Source organism: Rhinolophus ferrumequinum, chromosome 8 (assembly GCF_004115265.2).
Source record: "Rhinolophus ferrumequinum isolate MPI-CBG mRhiFer1 chromosome 8, mRhiFer1_v1.p, whole genome shotgun sequence".
NCBI classification, from domain to species: domain Eukaryota; kingdom Metazoa; phylum Chordata; class Mammalia; order Chiroptera; family Rhinolophidae; genus Rhinolophus; species Rhinolophus ferrumequinum.
In genome coordinates, this window is record NC_046291.1 from 47,410,272 (window position 1) to 47,428,300 (window position 18,029).

The following is an 18,029-nucleotide window of genomic DNA, read 5'->3' on the forward strand; positions in this document are numbered from 1 at the left end:
TGGTGCTAGATGACATACTATTAACTGGGGATGGGGTAGGGTGTGGGCGTGGCACCTAAACAGTGTTAAGTATTGTTAAATTATTTCCTTTTTCCTTTTATTCTGCTACAGTTCCAGCTAAGATACACTTGCCTAAAACTCTTGAAGGCATGGGAGCAATGCATGCTCTCCGAGGAGAGGTGGTCAGCATCAAGATCCCTTTCAGTGGCAAACCTGATCCTGTAATCACCTGGCAGAAAGGACAGGATCTCATCGACAATAATGGCCACTACCAAGTTATTGTCACAAGATCTTTCACATCACTTGTTTTCCCCAATGGAGTAGAGAGAAAAGATGCTGGTTTCTATGTGGTCTGTGCTAAAAACAGGTTTGGAATTGATCAGAAGACAGTTGAACTGGATGTGGCTGATGTTCCCGACCCCCCCAGAGGAGTCAAAGTTACTGACGTCTCACGAGATTCTGTCAACTTAACCTGGACTGAGCCAGCTTCTGACGGTGGCAGCAAAATCACCAACTACATTGTTGAAAAATGTGCAACTACTGCAGAGAGATGGCTCCGTGTAGGACAGGCCCGAGAAACACGTTATACTGTGATCAACTTATTTGGAAAAACAAGTTACCAGTTCCGTGTAATAGCTGAAAACAAATTTGGCCTGAGCAAGCCTTCTGAGCCTTCAGAACCAACCATAACCAAAGAAGATAAGACCAGAGCTCTGAACTATGATGAAGAGGTAGATGAAACCAGGGAAGTTTCCATGACTAAAGCTTCTCACTCTTCAACCAAGGAACTGTATGAAAAATACATGATTGCTGAAGATCTTGGGCGTGGTCAGTTTGGAATCGTCCACCGTTGTGTTGAAACATCCTCCAAGAAGACATACATGGCCAAATTTGTTAAAGTCAAAGGGACTGATCAGGTTTTGGTAAAGAAGGAAATTTCCATTCTCAACATCGCTAGGCACAAAAACATTTTATACCTCCACGAATCATTTGAAAGCATGGAAGAATTAGTTATGATCTTTGAGTTCATATCAGGACTTGACATATTTGAACGCATTAACACAAGTGCTTTTGAACTTAATGAAAGAGAAATTGTCAGTTATGTTCGCCAAGTCTGCGAAGCACTTGAGTTCTTACATAGTCAAAGTATTGGACACTTTGACATTAGACCCGAAAATATCATTTACCAAACAAGAAGGAGCTCCATCATTAAAATCATAGAATTTGGTCAAGCCCGTCAGCTGAAACCAGGGGACAACTTTAGACTTCTGTTCACTGCCCCTGAATACTATGCACCTGAAGTCCACCAGCACGATGTTGTCAGCACGGCCACAGACATGTGGTCCCTTGGAACGCTGGTGTATGTGCTGTTGAGTGGTATCAATCCATTCCTGGCTGAAACTAATCAACAGATCATTGAGAACATCATGAATGCTGAATTTGCTTTTGATGAAGAAGCATTCAAAGAGATTAGCTTCGAAGCCATGGATTTTGTTGACCGGCTGTTAGTGAAAGAGAGAAAATCACGCATGACAGCATCTGAGGCACTCGAGCATCCATGGCTGAAGCAGAAGATAGAAAGAGTCAGTACTAAAGTTATCAGAACATTAAAACACCGGCGTTACTATCACACTCTGATCAAGAAAGACCTCAACATGGTTGTGTCAGCAGCCCGGGTCTCCTGTGGTGGTGCAATTCGATCTCAGAGTGGAGTGAGTGTTGCTAAAGTTAAAGTAGCATCCATTGAAATTGGCCCACTTTCTGGGCAGATAATGCATGCAGTTGGCGAAGAAGGCGGACATGCCAGATATGTCTGCAAAATTGAAAATTATGATCAGTCTACCCAAGTGACCTGGTACTTTGGTGTCAGACAGCTGGAGAACAGTGAAAAATATGAAATCACCTATGAAGATGGAGTGGCCACGATGTATGTCAAAGACATTACCAAATTCGATGATGGTACCTACAGATGCAAAGTAGTCAATGACTATGGTGAAGACAGTTCTTATGCAGAGCTATTTGTTAAAGGCGTGAGAGAAGTTTATGACTATTACTGCCATAGAACCATGAAGAAACTGAAGCGCAGAACAGATACCATGAGACTCCTGGAAAGGCCACCAGAATTTACCCTACCTCTCTATAATAAGACAGCTTTTGTGGGTGAAAATGTCCGGTTTGGAGTAACTATAACTGTCCACCCAGAGCCTCGAGTAACATGGTATAAATCAGGTCAGAAAATCAAACCGGGCGAGGATGATAAGAAGTACACCTTTGAGTCTGACAAGGGTCTTTACCAATTAACAATCAACAGTGTAACTACAGATGATGATGCTGAATATACTGTTGTGGCAAAGAACAAATACGGTGAGGACAGCTGCAAAGCCAAGTTGACTGTAACCCCACACCCTCCTCCCGCAGCTACAACATTAAGACCCATGTTCAAACGGCTACTGGCGAACGCAGAATGCCAAGAGGGCCAAAGTGTCTCCTTTGAGATCAGGGTATCTGGCATCCCCCCGCCAACATTAAAATGGGAGAAAGATGGTCAGCCACTGTCCCTCGGGCCTAACATTGAAATTATCCATGAAGGCTTGGATTACTATGCTTTGCATATCCGGGATACTTTGCCTGAAGACACCGGGTATTACAGGGTCACGGCCACAAACACAGCTGGATCTACCAGCTGCCAGGCTCACCTACAAGTGGAACGCTTGAGGTACGTCAAACAAGAATTCAAGAGTAAAGAGGAGCGTGAACGACACGTGCGAAAGCAAATTGACAAGACATTAAGAATGGCTGAAATTCTTTCTGGAACTGAAACTGTGCCACTGACCCAGGTAGCCCAGGAGGCCCTGAGAGAAGCTGCCATCCTTTACAAACCAGCTGTAAGCACCAAGACTGTAAAGGGAGAATTCCGACTTGAGACAGAAGAAAAGAAGGAAGAGAGAAGACTCCGTATGCCATATGAAGTGCCAGAGCCACGCAAGATCAAAAAGACCATCGTAGAAGAAGACCAGCGCATTAAGCAATTTGTGCCTATGTCTGACATGAAATGGTACAAAAAGATACGCGATCAATTTGAAATGCCTGGGAAAATTGACAGAGTTGTACAGAAAAGACCCAAGCGCATCCGCCTTTCAAGATGGGAACAGTTCTACGTGACACCTCTTCCACGCTTCACAGATCAATACAGACCTAAGTGGCGGATTCCCAAACTGACCCAAGACGATCTGGAAATGGTGAGGCCAGCTCGCCGGCGTACACCTTCTCCTGATTATGCCTTCTATTACAGACCTAGAAGACGTTCTCTTGGTGACATCTCAGATGAAGAATTACTCCTTCCCATTGATGACTACTTGGCAATGAAAAGAACCGAGGAAGAGAGGCTGCGTCTTGAAGAGGAGCTTGAATTAGGTTTTTCAGCTTCACCCCCAAGCCGAAGCCCCCCACGGTTTGAGCTTTCTAGTCTGCGTTACTCTTCACCACAAGCTCATGTCAAGGTGGAGGAGAGAAGAAAAGACTTTAGATATTCAACATATCACATCCCGGTGAAGGCGGAGACTAGTACAAGTTACGCAGAACTGCACGAACGGCACGCTCAGGCTTCATACAGACAGCCAAAACAACGGCAAAGAATCATGGCTGAGAAAGAGGATGAAGAGTTGCTTCGGCCAGTTAAGACCACGCAGCGTCTCTCAGAATACAAAAGTGAGCTTGACCACATGTCAAAGGAAGCAAAGTCTAGAAAGAAATCAAGACGACAGAGAGAAGTGACTGAAATAACAGAAATTGAGGAAGAATATGAAATCACAAAACGTGCTCAAAGAGAGTCATCCTCATCTGTGTCTAGACTGCTGAGACGACGGCGTTCCCTGTCTCCAACTTACATTGAATTAATGAGACCGGTATCAGAGCTGATCCGGTCACGTCCACAACCGGCTGAGGAATATGAAGATGACACAGAAAGAAGGTCTCCCACTCCAGAGAGAACACGCCCACGTTCGCCAAGCCCTGTGTCTAGTGAAAGATCACTCTCAAGATTTGAGAGGTCGGCAAGATTTGATATCTTTTCCAGGTATGAGTCCATGAAAGCTGCTTTAAAGACTCAGAAGACATCAGAAAGGAAGTATGAAGTTTTGAGTCAGCAGCCTTTCACACTGGACCATGCCCCTCGAATCACACTGAGAATGCGCTCGCACAGGGTACCCTGTGGCCATAATACACGTTTTATCTTAAACGTTCAGTCTAAGCCAACTGCTGAGGTTAAATGGTTCCACAATGGTGTAGAACTCCAAGAGAGCAATAAGATTCATTACACCAACACGAGTGGGGTCCTGACCCTGGAAATTCTGGACTGTCATATTGATGACAGTGGAACATACCGTGCTGTGTGCACCAACTACAAAGGTGAAGCTTCTGACTATGCAACATTGGACGTAACAGGAGGGGATTACACCACCTACGCTTCCCGGCGCAGAGATGAGGAAGTCCTCCCATCTGTTTTCCCAGAGCTGACAAGAACAGAGGCATATGCGGTTTCATCATTCAAGAAAACATCTGAGATGGAAGCTTCTTCTTCAGTCAGGGAAGTGAAATCGCAGATGACAGAGACAAGGGAAACTCTCTCATCACTTGAACACCATGCATCTGCAGAAATGAGAAGGGCTGCAGTAGAAGAAAAGTCGCTGGAAGAAAAATCCACACACAGAAAGATCAAGTCAACTTTGGCTGCAAGAATTCTAACCAAGCCAAGATCCATAACTGTCTACGAAGGCGAGTCTGCAAGGTTTTCTTGTGACACAGATGGTGAGCCAATACCAAGTGTAACCTGGCTGCGTGGAGAACAAGTGATCAGTACTTCCGCCCGCCACCAAGTGACCACCACAAAGTACAAATCGACCTTTGAGATCTCTTCTGTCCAGGCTTCCGATGAGGGCGACTACAGCGTTGTGGTAGAAAACAGTGAAGGGAGGCAAGAAGCACAGTTTACTCTGACTATTCAAAAGTCCAGGGTTACTGAAAAGGCTGTGACCTCTCCACCAAAGGTCAAATCTCCCGAGCCTCGGGTGAAATCCCCAGAAGGAGTTAAGCCTTCAAAACGAGTGAAATCCCCGGAACCAGTGACTTCTCCCCCAAAAGCTGTATCACCCACAGAGACAAAACCCACACCAGCAGATAAAGTTCAGCAGCTGCCAGTCTCTGCCCCACCCAAGATAACTCAGTCCCTGAAAGCAGAAGCTGTTAAAGATATTGCAAAGCTGACGTGTGCAGTTGAAAGTAGTATATTATGCGCAAAAGAGGTCACCTGGTATAAAGATGGCAAAAAACTGAAAGAAAATGGGCATTTCCAGTTTCATTATTCAGCAGATGGTACCTATGAGCTCAAAATCTATAACCTCACTGACTCTGACTGTGGAGAATACATCTGTGAGATTTCTGGTGAAGGTGGAACTTCTAAAACTAACTTCCAGTTTACAGGACAAGCCTTCAAGAGTATCCATGAGCAAGTGTCAAGCATATCAGAAACGAAGAAATCAGTTCAGAAAACTGCTGAGTCAACAGAAACCAAGAAAGTAGCTCAGAAAACTGCTGAATCAACAGAAACCAAGAAAGTAGCTCAGAAAACTGCTGAGTCAACAGAAACCAAGAAAGTAGCTCAGAAAACTGCTGAGTCAACAGAAACCAAGAAAGTAGCTCAGAAAACTGCTGAGTCAACAGAAACCAAGAAAACTGAACCAAAAGCTCCTGAACCAATTTCCTCAAAACCAGTAATTGTTACTGGGCTACAGGATACAACTGTTTCTTCAGACAGCATTGCTAAGTTTGCAGTGAAAGCTACTGGAGAACCCCAGCCCACTGTCATCTGGACAAAAGATGGAAAGGTAACCAGTTCTTAAATGTCATTTAATTTTATCTTCTAAAACACTAACTTCTTCCCTCATCCCCATCTCCACATAAAGCTGAAAATTAAATCATTTTTTAAAACTCAAATCCCTTGCATTCTATAGGCTATTACACAAGGAGAGAAATATAAACTCTCTGAAGACAAAGGAGGATTCCTCCTAGAAATCCACAAGACTGATACTTCTGACAGCGGGCTTTATACTTGTACAGTAACAAATTCTGCTGGATCTGTGTCCTCCAGCTGCAAATTAACCATAAAAGGTAGGTTGGCTTTTGTTCTTGCCAACATTTTTCAGAAAACGATACTAAGGAAACATTTCTGAATACTCTCTCTCTCTCTCTCTCTCACACACACACACACACACGAAACTATTAAAACAAACTGTTTTCTGAATTCCAGAATACCATTAGTACACAAATATGGAACTACACATATTTGAAGTTAGTATATATTCTTATATTCATATAAAAAGCACTTATTAAGTGCCTAATTGTATGTTGTGTTATATAAGATTCCATAGGGACAGCCCCTGTTCCCAGGAATGTTTAAAAATAAAGTCAGGTGAATATACAAAATGTTACCTCTTCCCAAAACCTTCATTCTTGCTAAGTTAATGAAAGAGCTATATTAGTTTTGCCAATTAAAATTAGTTTGCTTTCATCTCAATCTTCTAAAACATAATTTGTTTTTTTTATGAATCAAAACACACACATCTCCTAATTCCTTTGACTGTTCTTTTCAAGACTTTTTTCCCCTTAAATCATAAGAATCATCTTCAATTTAGCTTAAAGAATCATTACACTGATCTCAAAACTCATGCATGACAATTTTCCAAGATTGGGACTGAGGAAGAATTAGATGTAACCTACACTGCATACAAGAGTCAACATTTTTTTCTTTGTATATTCACTTGCAGAATCTATAAGAATAAAGTGTGGGGCCTCTTTCCAATTAAGTTTGCCTTACAAAGTTTCTTTTTTAGCTGTAAAAGACACTGAGACACAGCAAGTATCTACACAAAAGACCTCTGAAATTACATTCCAAAAGAAGGCAGTTGTCCAAGAGGAAATTTCCCAAAAACCCTTAATTTCTGAAGAAATCAAGATGTCAGAGGTGAAATCTCAAGAAAAGTTAGCCCTCACAGAGGAAGCTTCAAAGGTTATGATTTCCGAAAAAGTCAAGAAATCAGAAGCAGCCTCCCTGGAAAAAGCCATTGTCCAAGAGGAAATCACTAAAACATCACAGGCATCAGAGGAGATCAGAACTCAAGCTGAAATTAAAGCATTTTCTACTCAGATGAGCGTAAGTGATGGTCAGAAAGTGACGTTAAAAGCCAACATTGCTGGGGCCACTGATGTGAAATGGGTACTGAATGGAGTAGAGCTCACTAACTCCGAGGAGTACAGATACGGTGTCTCTGGCAGCGATCAGACCCTAACCATCAAGCGGGCCAGTCGCAAAGATGAAGGGATCCTCACCTGTATTGGCAAAACCAGTCAAGGAATCATCAAGTGTCAGTACGACTTGACCCTGAGCGAAGAGCTCTCAGATGCCCCAGCCTTCATCTCACAGCCCAGATCTCAAAATGTTAACGAAGGACAAACTGTACTCTTTTCTTGTGAAATCAGTGGTGAGCCCTCCCCTGAAATCGAATGGTTTAAAAACAACCTGCCCGTAAGTATAATTATGAATTTATTAGTGAAGAAAATTTGAAATACTACATCTATTCCTGAAGACTTCAAAGAAATACTTTTTTCTCTTCTTTTTAGATTTCTGTTTCTTCAAATATCAGCGTAAGTCGCTCCAGAAATGTATATTCTCTTGAAATCCGAAATGCTTCAGAAAGTGACAGTGGGAAATACACAATTAAGGCCAAAAACTTCCATGGCCAGTGTTCAGCTACTGCTTCCTTAACGGTCCTTCGTAAGTATATCTCTGCCATTTTCCTTATTTGCTTAAGGACTTTATGGGTATTTTTGCCTTTGTCTTCTGAGCACAGCAAACTCGCGGGAGCTTCAGGAAATTCCATGTGTAAGAGGCATCAGCCTCCTGTGTGAATTCATTCTCATGGTCAAAGTTTCTTTACAGCTCAACAGAAACGTGGATAAGTTAACTTTCAAAAGCAAAGCTACCAACTGCCCTGTTACATTTATTTTCAGAATGCACACTATATACATTATGTTCTATATGACTAATCATTTTTCTCCTAGTGATTCTAGCACCTGCATGTAATGTGATGATAGAAATATAAGGATTCGTTTCTTGGAGACATTGAGCTAACTCTTGACAAATGTATGTATGTATGTATTTGCTTATGCTTCCACAGCAAATTGTTTGGGTTACGTTTCTTTGTGTGTTTAAGTTTTTGATTTCCGTAAGTCAATGTGAGATGTCTCCAATTAACCAGATGTCATTGATGTTCACCGTGTATCTGCTATGCTCCACAGCTCTAGTTGAAGAACCTCCCAGAGAGGTAGTATTGAGGACAAGTGGTGACACGAGCTTGCAAGGAAGCGTCTCGTCTCAGTCAGTCCAAATGTCTGCCTCTAAGCAGGAGGCCTCCTTCAGCAGTTTCAGCAGCAGCAGTGTTAGCAGCATGACTGAAATGAAATTTGCAAGCATGTCTGCCCAAAGCATGTCCTCCATGCAAGAGTCCTTTGTAGAAATGAGTTCCAGCAGTTTTATGGGAAAATCTAGTATGACACAACTGGAAAGCTCAACTAGTAGAATGCTTAAAGCAGGCGTAAGAGGTGAGCAATAAAATTACTGGTAGAGGTAGACAAGCCTACTAGCATAATGTGTAGTCTTTAATATATACAATTCAGTAGAAAGCAAATCATTATTTCTTTCAGTGATCCTAATACATTTTTGTTGTTGCTATTCCATAAAGGAATTCCACCTAAAATTGAAGCTCTTCCCTCTGACATCAGCATTGATGAGGGCAAAGTTTTAACAGTAGCCTGTGCTTTTACGGGTGAGCCTACCCCAGAAATAACATGGTTCTGTGGTGGAAGAAAAATCCAAAATCAAGACCAGCAAGGGAGATTCCATATCGAAAACACAGATGACCTGACAACTCTGATCATCATGGACGTACAGAAAGAAGATGGTGGACTTTATACCCTGAGCTTAGGGAATGACTTTGGATCTGACTCTGCTACTGTGAATATAAATATTCGATCTATTTAAGAGGGCCTGGGCTCTCATACTCACTCATTCTTAACCTTTTCACAAACAATTCACATGGACTAATCTTTCTGATCTGTAAATATTAAGAAAAAAAAAAGTAGTTTTGTATCAACCTGAATGAGTCAAAGTTCAAAAATATGCATTTCAATCTTTTCATAACTGTTGACCTAAAAATATGATACATTTTCTAGTGACATGTACATACTGTATATAGCCGGATTGACGGTTATAAAGTTTTGTACCATTTATTTTATGACCTTTTACAATGTAACTTTTGAAACTGTTGGTAGGAGAAAGTTTCCTATGGAACGAATACCCTGCTCAACACTTAATCAATCTTTGTGCCTCAACATACTGTTGATGTCTAAGTATGCCTCAATGGGTTGAGAGATTCCCCATTGAAGAGATGTCCTACCCACCTCAGAGATAATACTGTGCACATCACCTGATAAGTGCACCAATATCTACTGAATCAGAAATGTAAGGCATTGGTGATGTTTGCATTTACCCTCCTGTAAGCAACACTTGAACGTCTTACATTTTCTCTGATGACGTCACACTCAAAATTATCATGACTTAAATATTACCAGAGCAAAGTGTAACGGCCAACACTTTGTTCGCTCATTTTGCACTGTCTCTGACCATAGAGAGTGCCTGGGTAGCTTGGAAAAGTAACACCGCCTGGCCATCCCCTCATGTAACCAAGCTATTCAAGTGTTCCTATGTTGGAGCAGTGCCAACTCTTGGAGGTCCAGGGGTGCAGCCAACGCCTTTGTGTGGTAGCTCTAAATTTAAATTACACCCGAGAAACTGGGGCAACTAAGCAATGAGCCACAGCAAAAAAAGAACAACAAAAACAACAATGAAATAAAGCTGTCGTTAAGTTAAAAACAACAACAATGTTACTAAGTGCCCGAAATATCAATTTGATGTAGTTCTTTTCCTGCTGGTATAAATTCAATTGTTAGTTAAAATTGTTGGGCCTCCTTGAGATAGTAACAACAAAATAAAGCAAGCTATCTGCACCTCAAAATGTGTGGTTGGTTGTTTTCTGTGAAATTCTGGGGTTGGGGAGGTATGTGCCTTCGCAAATCACAGAAATGATCATGAGATAAAGCAACTCAAGTCCAAAATACCCTATGTTCTCAAGTTTGTTAAAGCAAATGTTTAACTTATTCTGTTGAATGTATTCAACAATTTTTAAAAGCATAGATATGATTCTCGTGGATAAATTTACTCCCAAAAGTTAACCAAAATCCCCCAAAATAATAGATTAACTCTTCTAAACCTATCAAGAAAAATATTTTTATGGGAGCTGATTCAACTAAATCCATCAAAAATATTAATCGTCTACAATATTTTGTGCTAGACACCACAGGGAACAACACAAAAATGAGCAAGATGACACAGACCTTGTCCCTCAAAGAGTGTAGTGAAGAGAAAATGACAAGTTCAAGAGAAATGATCATTGACTGCATTGACCATTGCAGGTCCAAGCTGAGATAGAATAAAGGTCCTCAAACTGAAGAGCGTGTTTTACATGGTATAGTCCTACCGTACTTTCTAAACAACTGACCTATACTTGGTAATAAAATATCTAGTGTCAGAAAAATCTGTATTTATCCACTTCAATTAGATCATCGTAACTGCAATCCTATAAAGTTGATTCTTTGCCTAAAGTACCTCCTAAATGTAAGCACAAGTTACCAATGTAAACACAGTTAATCCTAAATGTAAGTACAAGTGGCCAAAGCTGAAGCAAATGTACTGTCAAATTTTATTCTCCAAAAGAAGATCTTGGGTCTTCATTAATTTATTCAGCAAGCATTCTGTCTTAAGTCAGATTCTCTAAAAGCAGAGCCTAAGACACGGACTCTGGTAGAAGTCATGTTTGAAGCATTGCTCTCAAGAACAGGGACTGAATGCAAAGCACAAATGTGGTCTCAGCAGGAGCTTCAGCCTGATCCCACAGGGAGCATAAATTGTACCAGAGCTGGTTCTATTTTGGAGCAAGGGGGCTGAGCTTTTGTACCCCCTTACTTGCCAGTCAGTGGCTACAGGCTATGAGATGTGGGTGGGATGTGGGGGTCGTGGGTGGGGAATAACCTCCCAAGAGAGGGAGGACTTTTGGCTAGGGTAGTCTCTGCAGACTGGGCCAGTTAAACAGCCTGTACTCAAGAAGCCGGGTTGCGTACACATAACCTGGTGAATCTAAGTGGCACCAACACACCCACTACACCATTCTTACCTTAAAATGAGAGCGGCAGGACTTACTAGGTGATCCCTGGGGCTGCTTCCCAGCCCTGACATGCTAATATAATAACATGGCTGAGATACAGTCCATGCTGATGAGAATTCTAAAGCTGAAAGAATTTCGCACTTCCTGTAGTTGCAGCTCCCAGGCCCTGAGATCCAAGCCGGGTCTGGGAGAGACAGGAGGGGCAAGGATCTATCCAGCAAAGGAAAGGGGCGCTAAAGGCAAGGCCTGACTTACTATGCATTAGCCAAAGCCCACATCTTCTGAAAGCAGCAAGGTGTGGCCACAGGGGCGCATGTGAGGGGAATGCTTACGGAGGATCCTGGAAGTCTGTCAGAGGCACCCCAGCTAGAACGACAAGAACCCTTTCCCAGGTTCAGCAGCCAGCCTCCTTCCCTTAGCTCCTCCAAGAACAGTGCTCCTCCTCCTCCTCCCCCAGGGCTGGGGGAATTCCTGCTCCATACACCTTCAGCAACTGCAGTGGTTTCTCAGCATCATTGCATTTCCGATTCAGACACCTTTTCTCTCCTCACGTAGCCAGGGGGCGACAGAGAGCAGCAAGTCGGGCTTCCTGATTCCAGACCTTTCCAAGCCACAAAACCCATGAGAAACCCTCACTATCATCCTGCCTCTGTTTTTGCTGAATCATACCTGCCTACTTTATAAACCCCACACGCTGGCTACCTGAAAAGCAGAATAATGTAGGCATTACACATCCGCGCTCAAAATCCAGAGTGCCAAGCTCAGATCTAGGATCTGCTACCTTGTGTGACCTAGGGCCGGGTTAGTGCACTTCTCCATTCATTGATGTTCTTCTCATCCATAAAATGAAAATAACAGCATCAACTTCACAGGGTCATTGTGAAGATTCAAGTTACTACATGTGAAACTTTTAGAGTAGTGCCTGGCTCAGTACCCAATAAGTGCCAGCAATCATTATTGTATTAGGGCCCATCATATAAAACATTGCAGGTAGAGACCAGAAACAGAGAAGCAGCCTTTTTAAAGAGGACCAAGTACAGGTCTCATGTGTGCTCACTAGATGTGTTAGCTTGCCAGGGCTGCTGGAACAAAGTACCACAAACTGTGGCTTTTACGCAGAAAGGTTAGAAGTGCAAAATGAAAGTGTCAGCAAGGTTGGTTCCTCGTGAGAGCTATTAGGAGAGAATCTGTCCCAGGCCTCTCTGCCTGACTAGTAGTTGGCCGCTTGCATGTTCCCATGTCGTTCTCCCTGTGTGCATGTGTGGGTCCCAATTTCCCATTTAGGAGAACACCAGCATACTGGGTTAGGGTCCATCCTAACATTAACTCATTTGAACTTTATTATCTATGTAAAGACTATCTCCAAATATCACATCCTGAGGTACTGGGGACTCCAGCGTATCTTTCGGGGCGGGGGGACATAATTCAACCCATAACACTAGACATGATAAACAGGGGACAACGCAACTTTGTTAGAAGTATTTTGATGGAATTTCTTAAAAGATGAATTTATTATCTCTATCCAATAGTAGCTGATTATATAGATGAACCATATAGAGGTAGGGAAGTAGGTAAATCAGCAACAGCCAGTAAAATGACAGGTTAAATTGGCAGTCTCCATGGTAACTGATTCAAAAATGATGGTTTAGGATTGTGCTCCAAGAAGAGAGGACAATTTGTATTTGTTTACTCTGCTCCAAATGTAATTTTGAGAAAGTCAGGCAGAGAAAGTCCAGTTTCTTTGTAATGGGAGAAAATAATGTCTGTTAGACAAATAGAAGGACTTTTGAAAATAGATTGGCCCACCAATTTTTATTCTAAGGTTATAAAAAGTGAAGCCTTAGTTTATGCCTTTTCGTATGTCTAGGTAAATATTTCCCAAACTCTTCCTCAGGATGTTGGTAGATGTGAAAAAGTGTTCCACAGCCACTTAGGAGCTGGGTAACTGTACTTCTTTATGCAGTACTTCTTAGAGCCTTTGACGAGCTGGTATGTGTGGTGATTCTCCAATTAGGGATACAGTGCCCCCTGCACTTATTTGATGATGGAACTGTTTTTGCTGGTGCTGCACGTGATGCCGGCTTAGACAGGGGACAGGAGGTGGAAACGCGGAAGGTGAGAAGAGGCTTAGCTCTTAACAGAAGGAGGAACTGGATATCCCCTGAAAAATGAAGTGCTTATGATTAAAAAAAGAAAGAAAATTCCAAGGTGTTTAAGAGCACATGGCTGGAGCATCTGATACAGTGAGAGAAACGGAGAACTGTCAGGTGAGAGGAATTTACGTGTAAAAGCTGTGCCGTGGAGTGTGGGGTAAGGATGAGAGGCGCAGGCTTTCCAGGTAGAGGACCTTTGCACCTGCAGTCGTCCGAGGACAAGGGAGAGCACGACACATTGAGAAATGTAGGAACAAAGTTGGTAAGGTTGATACAAGAACCTCTGGAGGGCTGGGGTTCAGAGGCAGGGCAGCGTTGCCCAAGGCCTCAGATACCATGTTAAGGAGTTTGGGAGTCTACCAAAGAGGTAAGGGGAACCATGGGAGAGATTTAAGCAAACTAGTTACTCGATCAAATTTTAGTTTTACAAAGTCTTTAGCTATTCTGAGAAAGCTACCACGTTTGTCATTCCACATCAAAGAGCTTGGGAGCCTGCACTCACAGGAAGACCTTTACCTACCACCAAATTTTTAGTCCACAGTGGCCCTGTAATTATAGTTCAGGAGCTTTATAACCAGCCTTGCAAAAGTCTTTGTTAAGCTTGTCTGGAGACCTCAGGGTACATGTAATAAAGCCAGGCTGGTAGACTCTCCGGGCACAGGAAGGGGTGTGGGGGAGGGGTGGCTGTGGAGGTGGGAGGGCGCCCTACTGCCACAGCCTTCTCAGTGACAATGACCACTGTGTGGAATTGGCAGTGGATAAGCAGAAGAGTCCAGCCCAGCAAGCCAAGTTCTCCTGGGGATGCGGTGCCAGGAACGTGACTCTCGGGGATGGCTCCCATTCACTCCTGCTCCCTTTTTAGAAAAGGGAGGAAGCAGGTAAGAGTGGGCAGATAAGCCAATGCTTTCCAATCTGTCAGGATGCCCTGGAAAAGAGAGCATGGCCGAAGGCTCAGGCTTCCAAACCTAAATCTGTGCTTATCCTTAGGGGTCTATAAACTCCCTGAGATTATGCCTATGTATATACTTCAAGGACATGATGCCTAGTTTTCATTTCATTTTTAAATGATTCAGAAAGTTTAAGAAATAACTTTCCTACGTGTTTCAGAGAGGGAGCAGGCAGATAGATGCCCAAGCTATCTGAGAAATACGTACACAGGGCTCCCCATAGAAAGCGACAGTGATAAGCCCCGCGGTGGAAACCGGTCCGTGCTCTGGGGCTCAGGATTCCTCCTTCTGCAGCCAGTAGGTGCCGCTGCTGAGCCTCGTGCAGGAGTGTCCTTACCTAATCCCAGGCCAGGAGCTCCTGAACCCACAGAGACTCAAGGACAAATGCTTCTTGCTAAAGATATACTAGGTTCCACTTCCTTGTAATAGGGTGAGTCTCTAGAGATGCTGAGGGGACCCTGTCTGACACCAGTCTCAGCCTTAGAGAGGAACACAGCAACGGCAACACATGGATGAAGTCAGCTTTCTGTTGACAGCAGCCAGCTCCGTTGGAGATCACTGTGATGTTTTTAGCTTTTAGTCAGGAGAGGCACACGGGTGCTCCTCATTCCCCAACCTGCTGAGAACTCACCCACATCCAGAGGGGAAGCTGGCTGCCCCACCTCCATTCTCACTTCCATTACCTAGAACAACCCAGAGAAGCTGGAGGGAAGGGACATCACCAGGTCCAACCCAAGACCAGATGGGAGGCTGAGATGCCCTGTCCTAATAAATGGAAGGACCACTAAGGGGACGACAGTGAGGTCTCTAATAAAGACATCCACCAGAAGGAAAGGGGAGAACATTGAGATCCAGGGTCTTCAAATAACATGTCAAAAGGCACACGGTTAATAGCAGAGTTGGAACTAGAAGCCAGGTCTCCATGTACCAATGTGGATTTGTGTCATGCAGGGTCTCAGCTCCCGCTTCCCACCTAAGAACGCAGGACATGCTGAGGCCAAAAAGGAACACCCACGGAGCCATGGATAGGGGAGTCATACCACTATATTCTCACTGGAGGCCGGGTTGGAGACACGGGAAGCCGGAGCCACACGATCTGCAATCTGCCGTACACTTCTCTGCTGACCAATCAACCAACTCCTTGCTAACTGCAATCCGCGCTTGCTGGCTCAGCCACAGCACTTATATTAGTGGCTAATGGCTAACTGGTAAGAGCTGATGGCCACCCAGCCACATCGGATGGCCATCTGATTACAGGTGATGGCCGTCTAATAACTGAGCCAGCACCTTTCCATGTGAGGCCGAGAGCCTGGAAACTGCTCTCTGGGGCTCTGTCCCCACACTCCATCCCTACAGGGTCTCCCCTCACAATCTACGCGACTAGTGTCTTCCGTGAGAGGCCCTGTGTCAGGAACCCAGCTCAAAAGTCCCAGTCCAGTTCAAATAGTGTCCCGGGGGTGTCCCTCGATGTCCACCTACTTTCTGGGCACAGCTAGACCTGGGCACAGACTGGGTTTCTCAGGGTACCGTGCTGGAACAATAGTGGTTCATAGCCAAAGTGCTTACATATTCTCAACAGTGGCTGGTGGAGACACAGGAAGCAAACATCCGACAGTTCCACTACATTGTGGCACGTTCCCAAGCAGTCAAGCGGTCCATCAAATTAGGGATGGAAGGCAATTCCCCATAGTTCACAGTCACTAGCCAGGGCTGTGAGTTGGCCTCACAATGTGTGCCCTCTCCGCAGGGTGAGGGCTCCAAGTCCTCCCCAACCTGGGGGTGAGGGAGGACCCCGACCTCACTTCATCCTCCACCAAGGACTCAGCAAGCGGTTCCTCCTGGGACTACAAGTCCCGCATGTGAGTTGCCTCGGCAAGCACTTCCCAGCCCACATGGCTGCAATGACCTTCGCTTTCTCCAGCCTATGCTGGTGGGAGAACCGTCCACATCCTCCCACCCCTCCACAGGGGTCCAGCTCATGAGAACAGCAGCCACCAGGCACGACACACCGTGTGGGGGCCACATGTTCTCCTGCCCAGGGGCAGACGACTCCGTTACTTGACCAGGAGAACTCTGCTCGCTGTGCCATGTGTCATGAAGGGTCTCAGCTCCCACTCCACACAAGAACGCAGGACATGCTGAGGCCAAAAAGGAACACCCACGGAGTCATAGATAGGGGAGTCATACCACTATATCCTCGCTGGCGGCTGGGCTGGAGACACAGGAAGCGGGAGCCACACGATCCACAATCCTCCGTCAGCTTCTCTGCCTGCCTGCCTGCCTGCCAACCAACCAACCCCTTGCTAACTGCAATCGGCACTTGCTAGCTCAGCCGCGGCAATTATATTAGTGGCTAATGGCTACCTGGTTACAGCTGATGGCCACCCAGCCACAGCTGACGGCCACCTAATAACCGAGCCAGCACCTTTCCACGTGAGGCCGAGAGCCTGGAAACTGCTCTCTGGGACTCTGTTCCCACAACTTGTCATCCCTTCACACCAAAATCATCCCTACTGGAGTGAGAGGGCAAGAGAGGGCTTGTGTAGGGAGAAGGCGGCTCTGTTTAGGGTCATTATAGTTCCGGGGCAGGAAAGACAGCAAAATCCCTTGTGACTCCTCGTAAAAAGCTGCCTCAGTTCCAGTGTAGTCAGTTCATCTCAGAAAGCTAAGGACAGAAATACTGAACTCTTATTGGCATCTGAATATAGCCAGGAAACAGGGTGCCTATCTAACCCAGCACGACCCGTGAACACACAGCGGTGGGAGAACCAAAGGCTTTCTGTAAACAATGCTATGGGCCCTAGAGAAGTAACAGAAAAGAACCTTAAAAACGTTTGAGGAAGGAGGTATCCTGACAAAACAATCTGCCTGGTTCTTGGTGGTACCGAGACAGAGGAAAGCCAGCGGAGTCCCTAGAATGTTTAAGGTAGGGACTGTACGATGAGAAGGGAGGTTTCTGAGAGTGGGGTGCTAGATACACTTTCCAGAGAATTGGGAGGATTCCGTTTCATCCATTTCAGTTTGAGATTAGGATGAGTAAATGTCTTAAAGGGAAATCTCTTTCAAAGAATTCTCAAAATAAGGGCATGTGTGGAGAAGTATCCTTGCAAGGCCTATACTTTTTATTTTTCCATACTACACAAGGCAGCTGTGAAAAGGAATTGTTCAGCGCAGCAACCATTCTTAGTTCTTCTTTCTCCATGTCAGGGAGAGTGCAGTTTGGTGGTGATGGTGACAGTGGTAGTCATTTTCTTCACATGTGCTCCCTATCAGAAAATCATTCATTTTCCATCCCTCTAGGAAAATGTCGCATCTTACTTAGGACACAAAACCGGAGAGAGAAGAAGCAAAAGACAGGGTGTATCAAGGTGAACATTTACCTTAATACCACCTCAGACAGTGCTTTTAAAACTTTAAAGTGCAGAGGAATCACCTGGATGTCTTATTCAAATGCAGATCCGGGGGGATGGCCTGAGAGTCTGTATTTCTAATAAGACCCCAAGTGAAGCTGAGGCTGCTGCTCCTCAGTCTGTGCTAAGGACCTGGAAAAATGTTTGGCCTTTCAGGTTATGAGATAGATGGTGGCCTAAAACTTG

At 44.4% G+C, this 18,029-nt stretch overlaps 1 protein-coding gene across 1 annotated transcript in view; it reads left to right on the top strand.

The window, feature by feature from the left end:
- Positions 1–10,127, top strand: part of TTN (titin) — a 271,719-nt gene extending 261,592 nt beyond the window's left edge. The window contains exons 318-323 of the mRNA XM_033112268.1: positions 112–5,882; positions 6,009–6,165; positions 6,888–7,579; positions 7,675–7,828; positions 8,353–8,655; positions 8,796–10,127. Coding sequence (XP_032968159.1) covers positions 112–5,882; positions 6,009–6,165; positions 6,888–7,579; positions 7,675–7,828; positions 8,353–8,655; positions 8,796–9,094 — 7,376 coding nt within the window. The 3' untranslated portion in view covers positions 9,095–10,127. The remainder of the gene's footprint in view (positions 1–111; positions 5,883–6,008; positions 6,166–6,887; positions 7,580–7,674; positions 7,829–8,352; positions 8,656–8,795) is intronic.
- Positions 10,128–18,029: the final 7,902 nt, after the last annotated feature.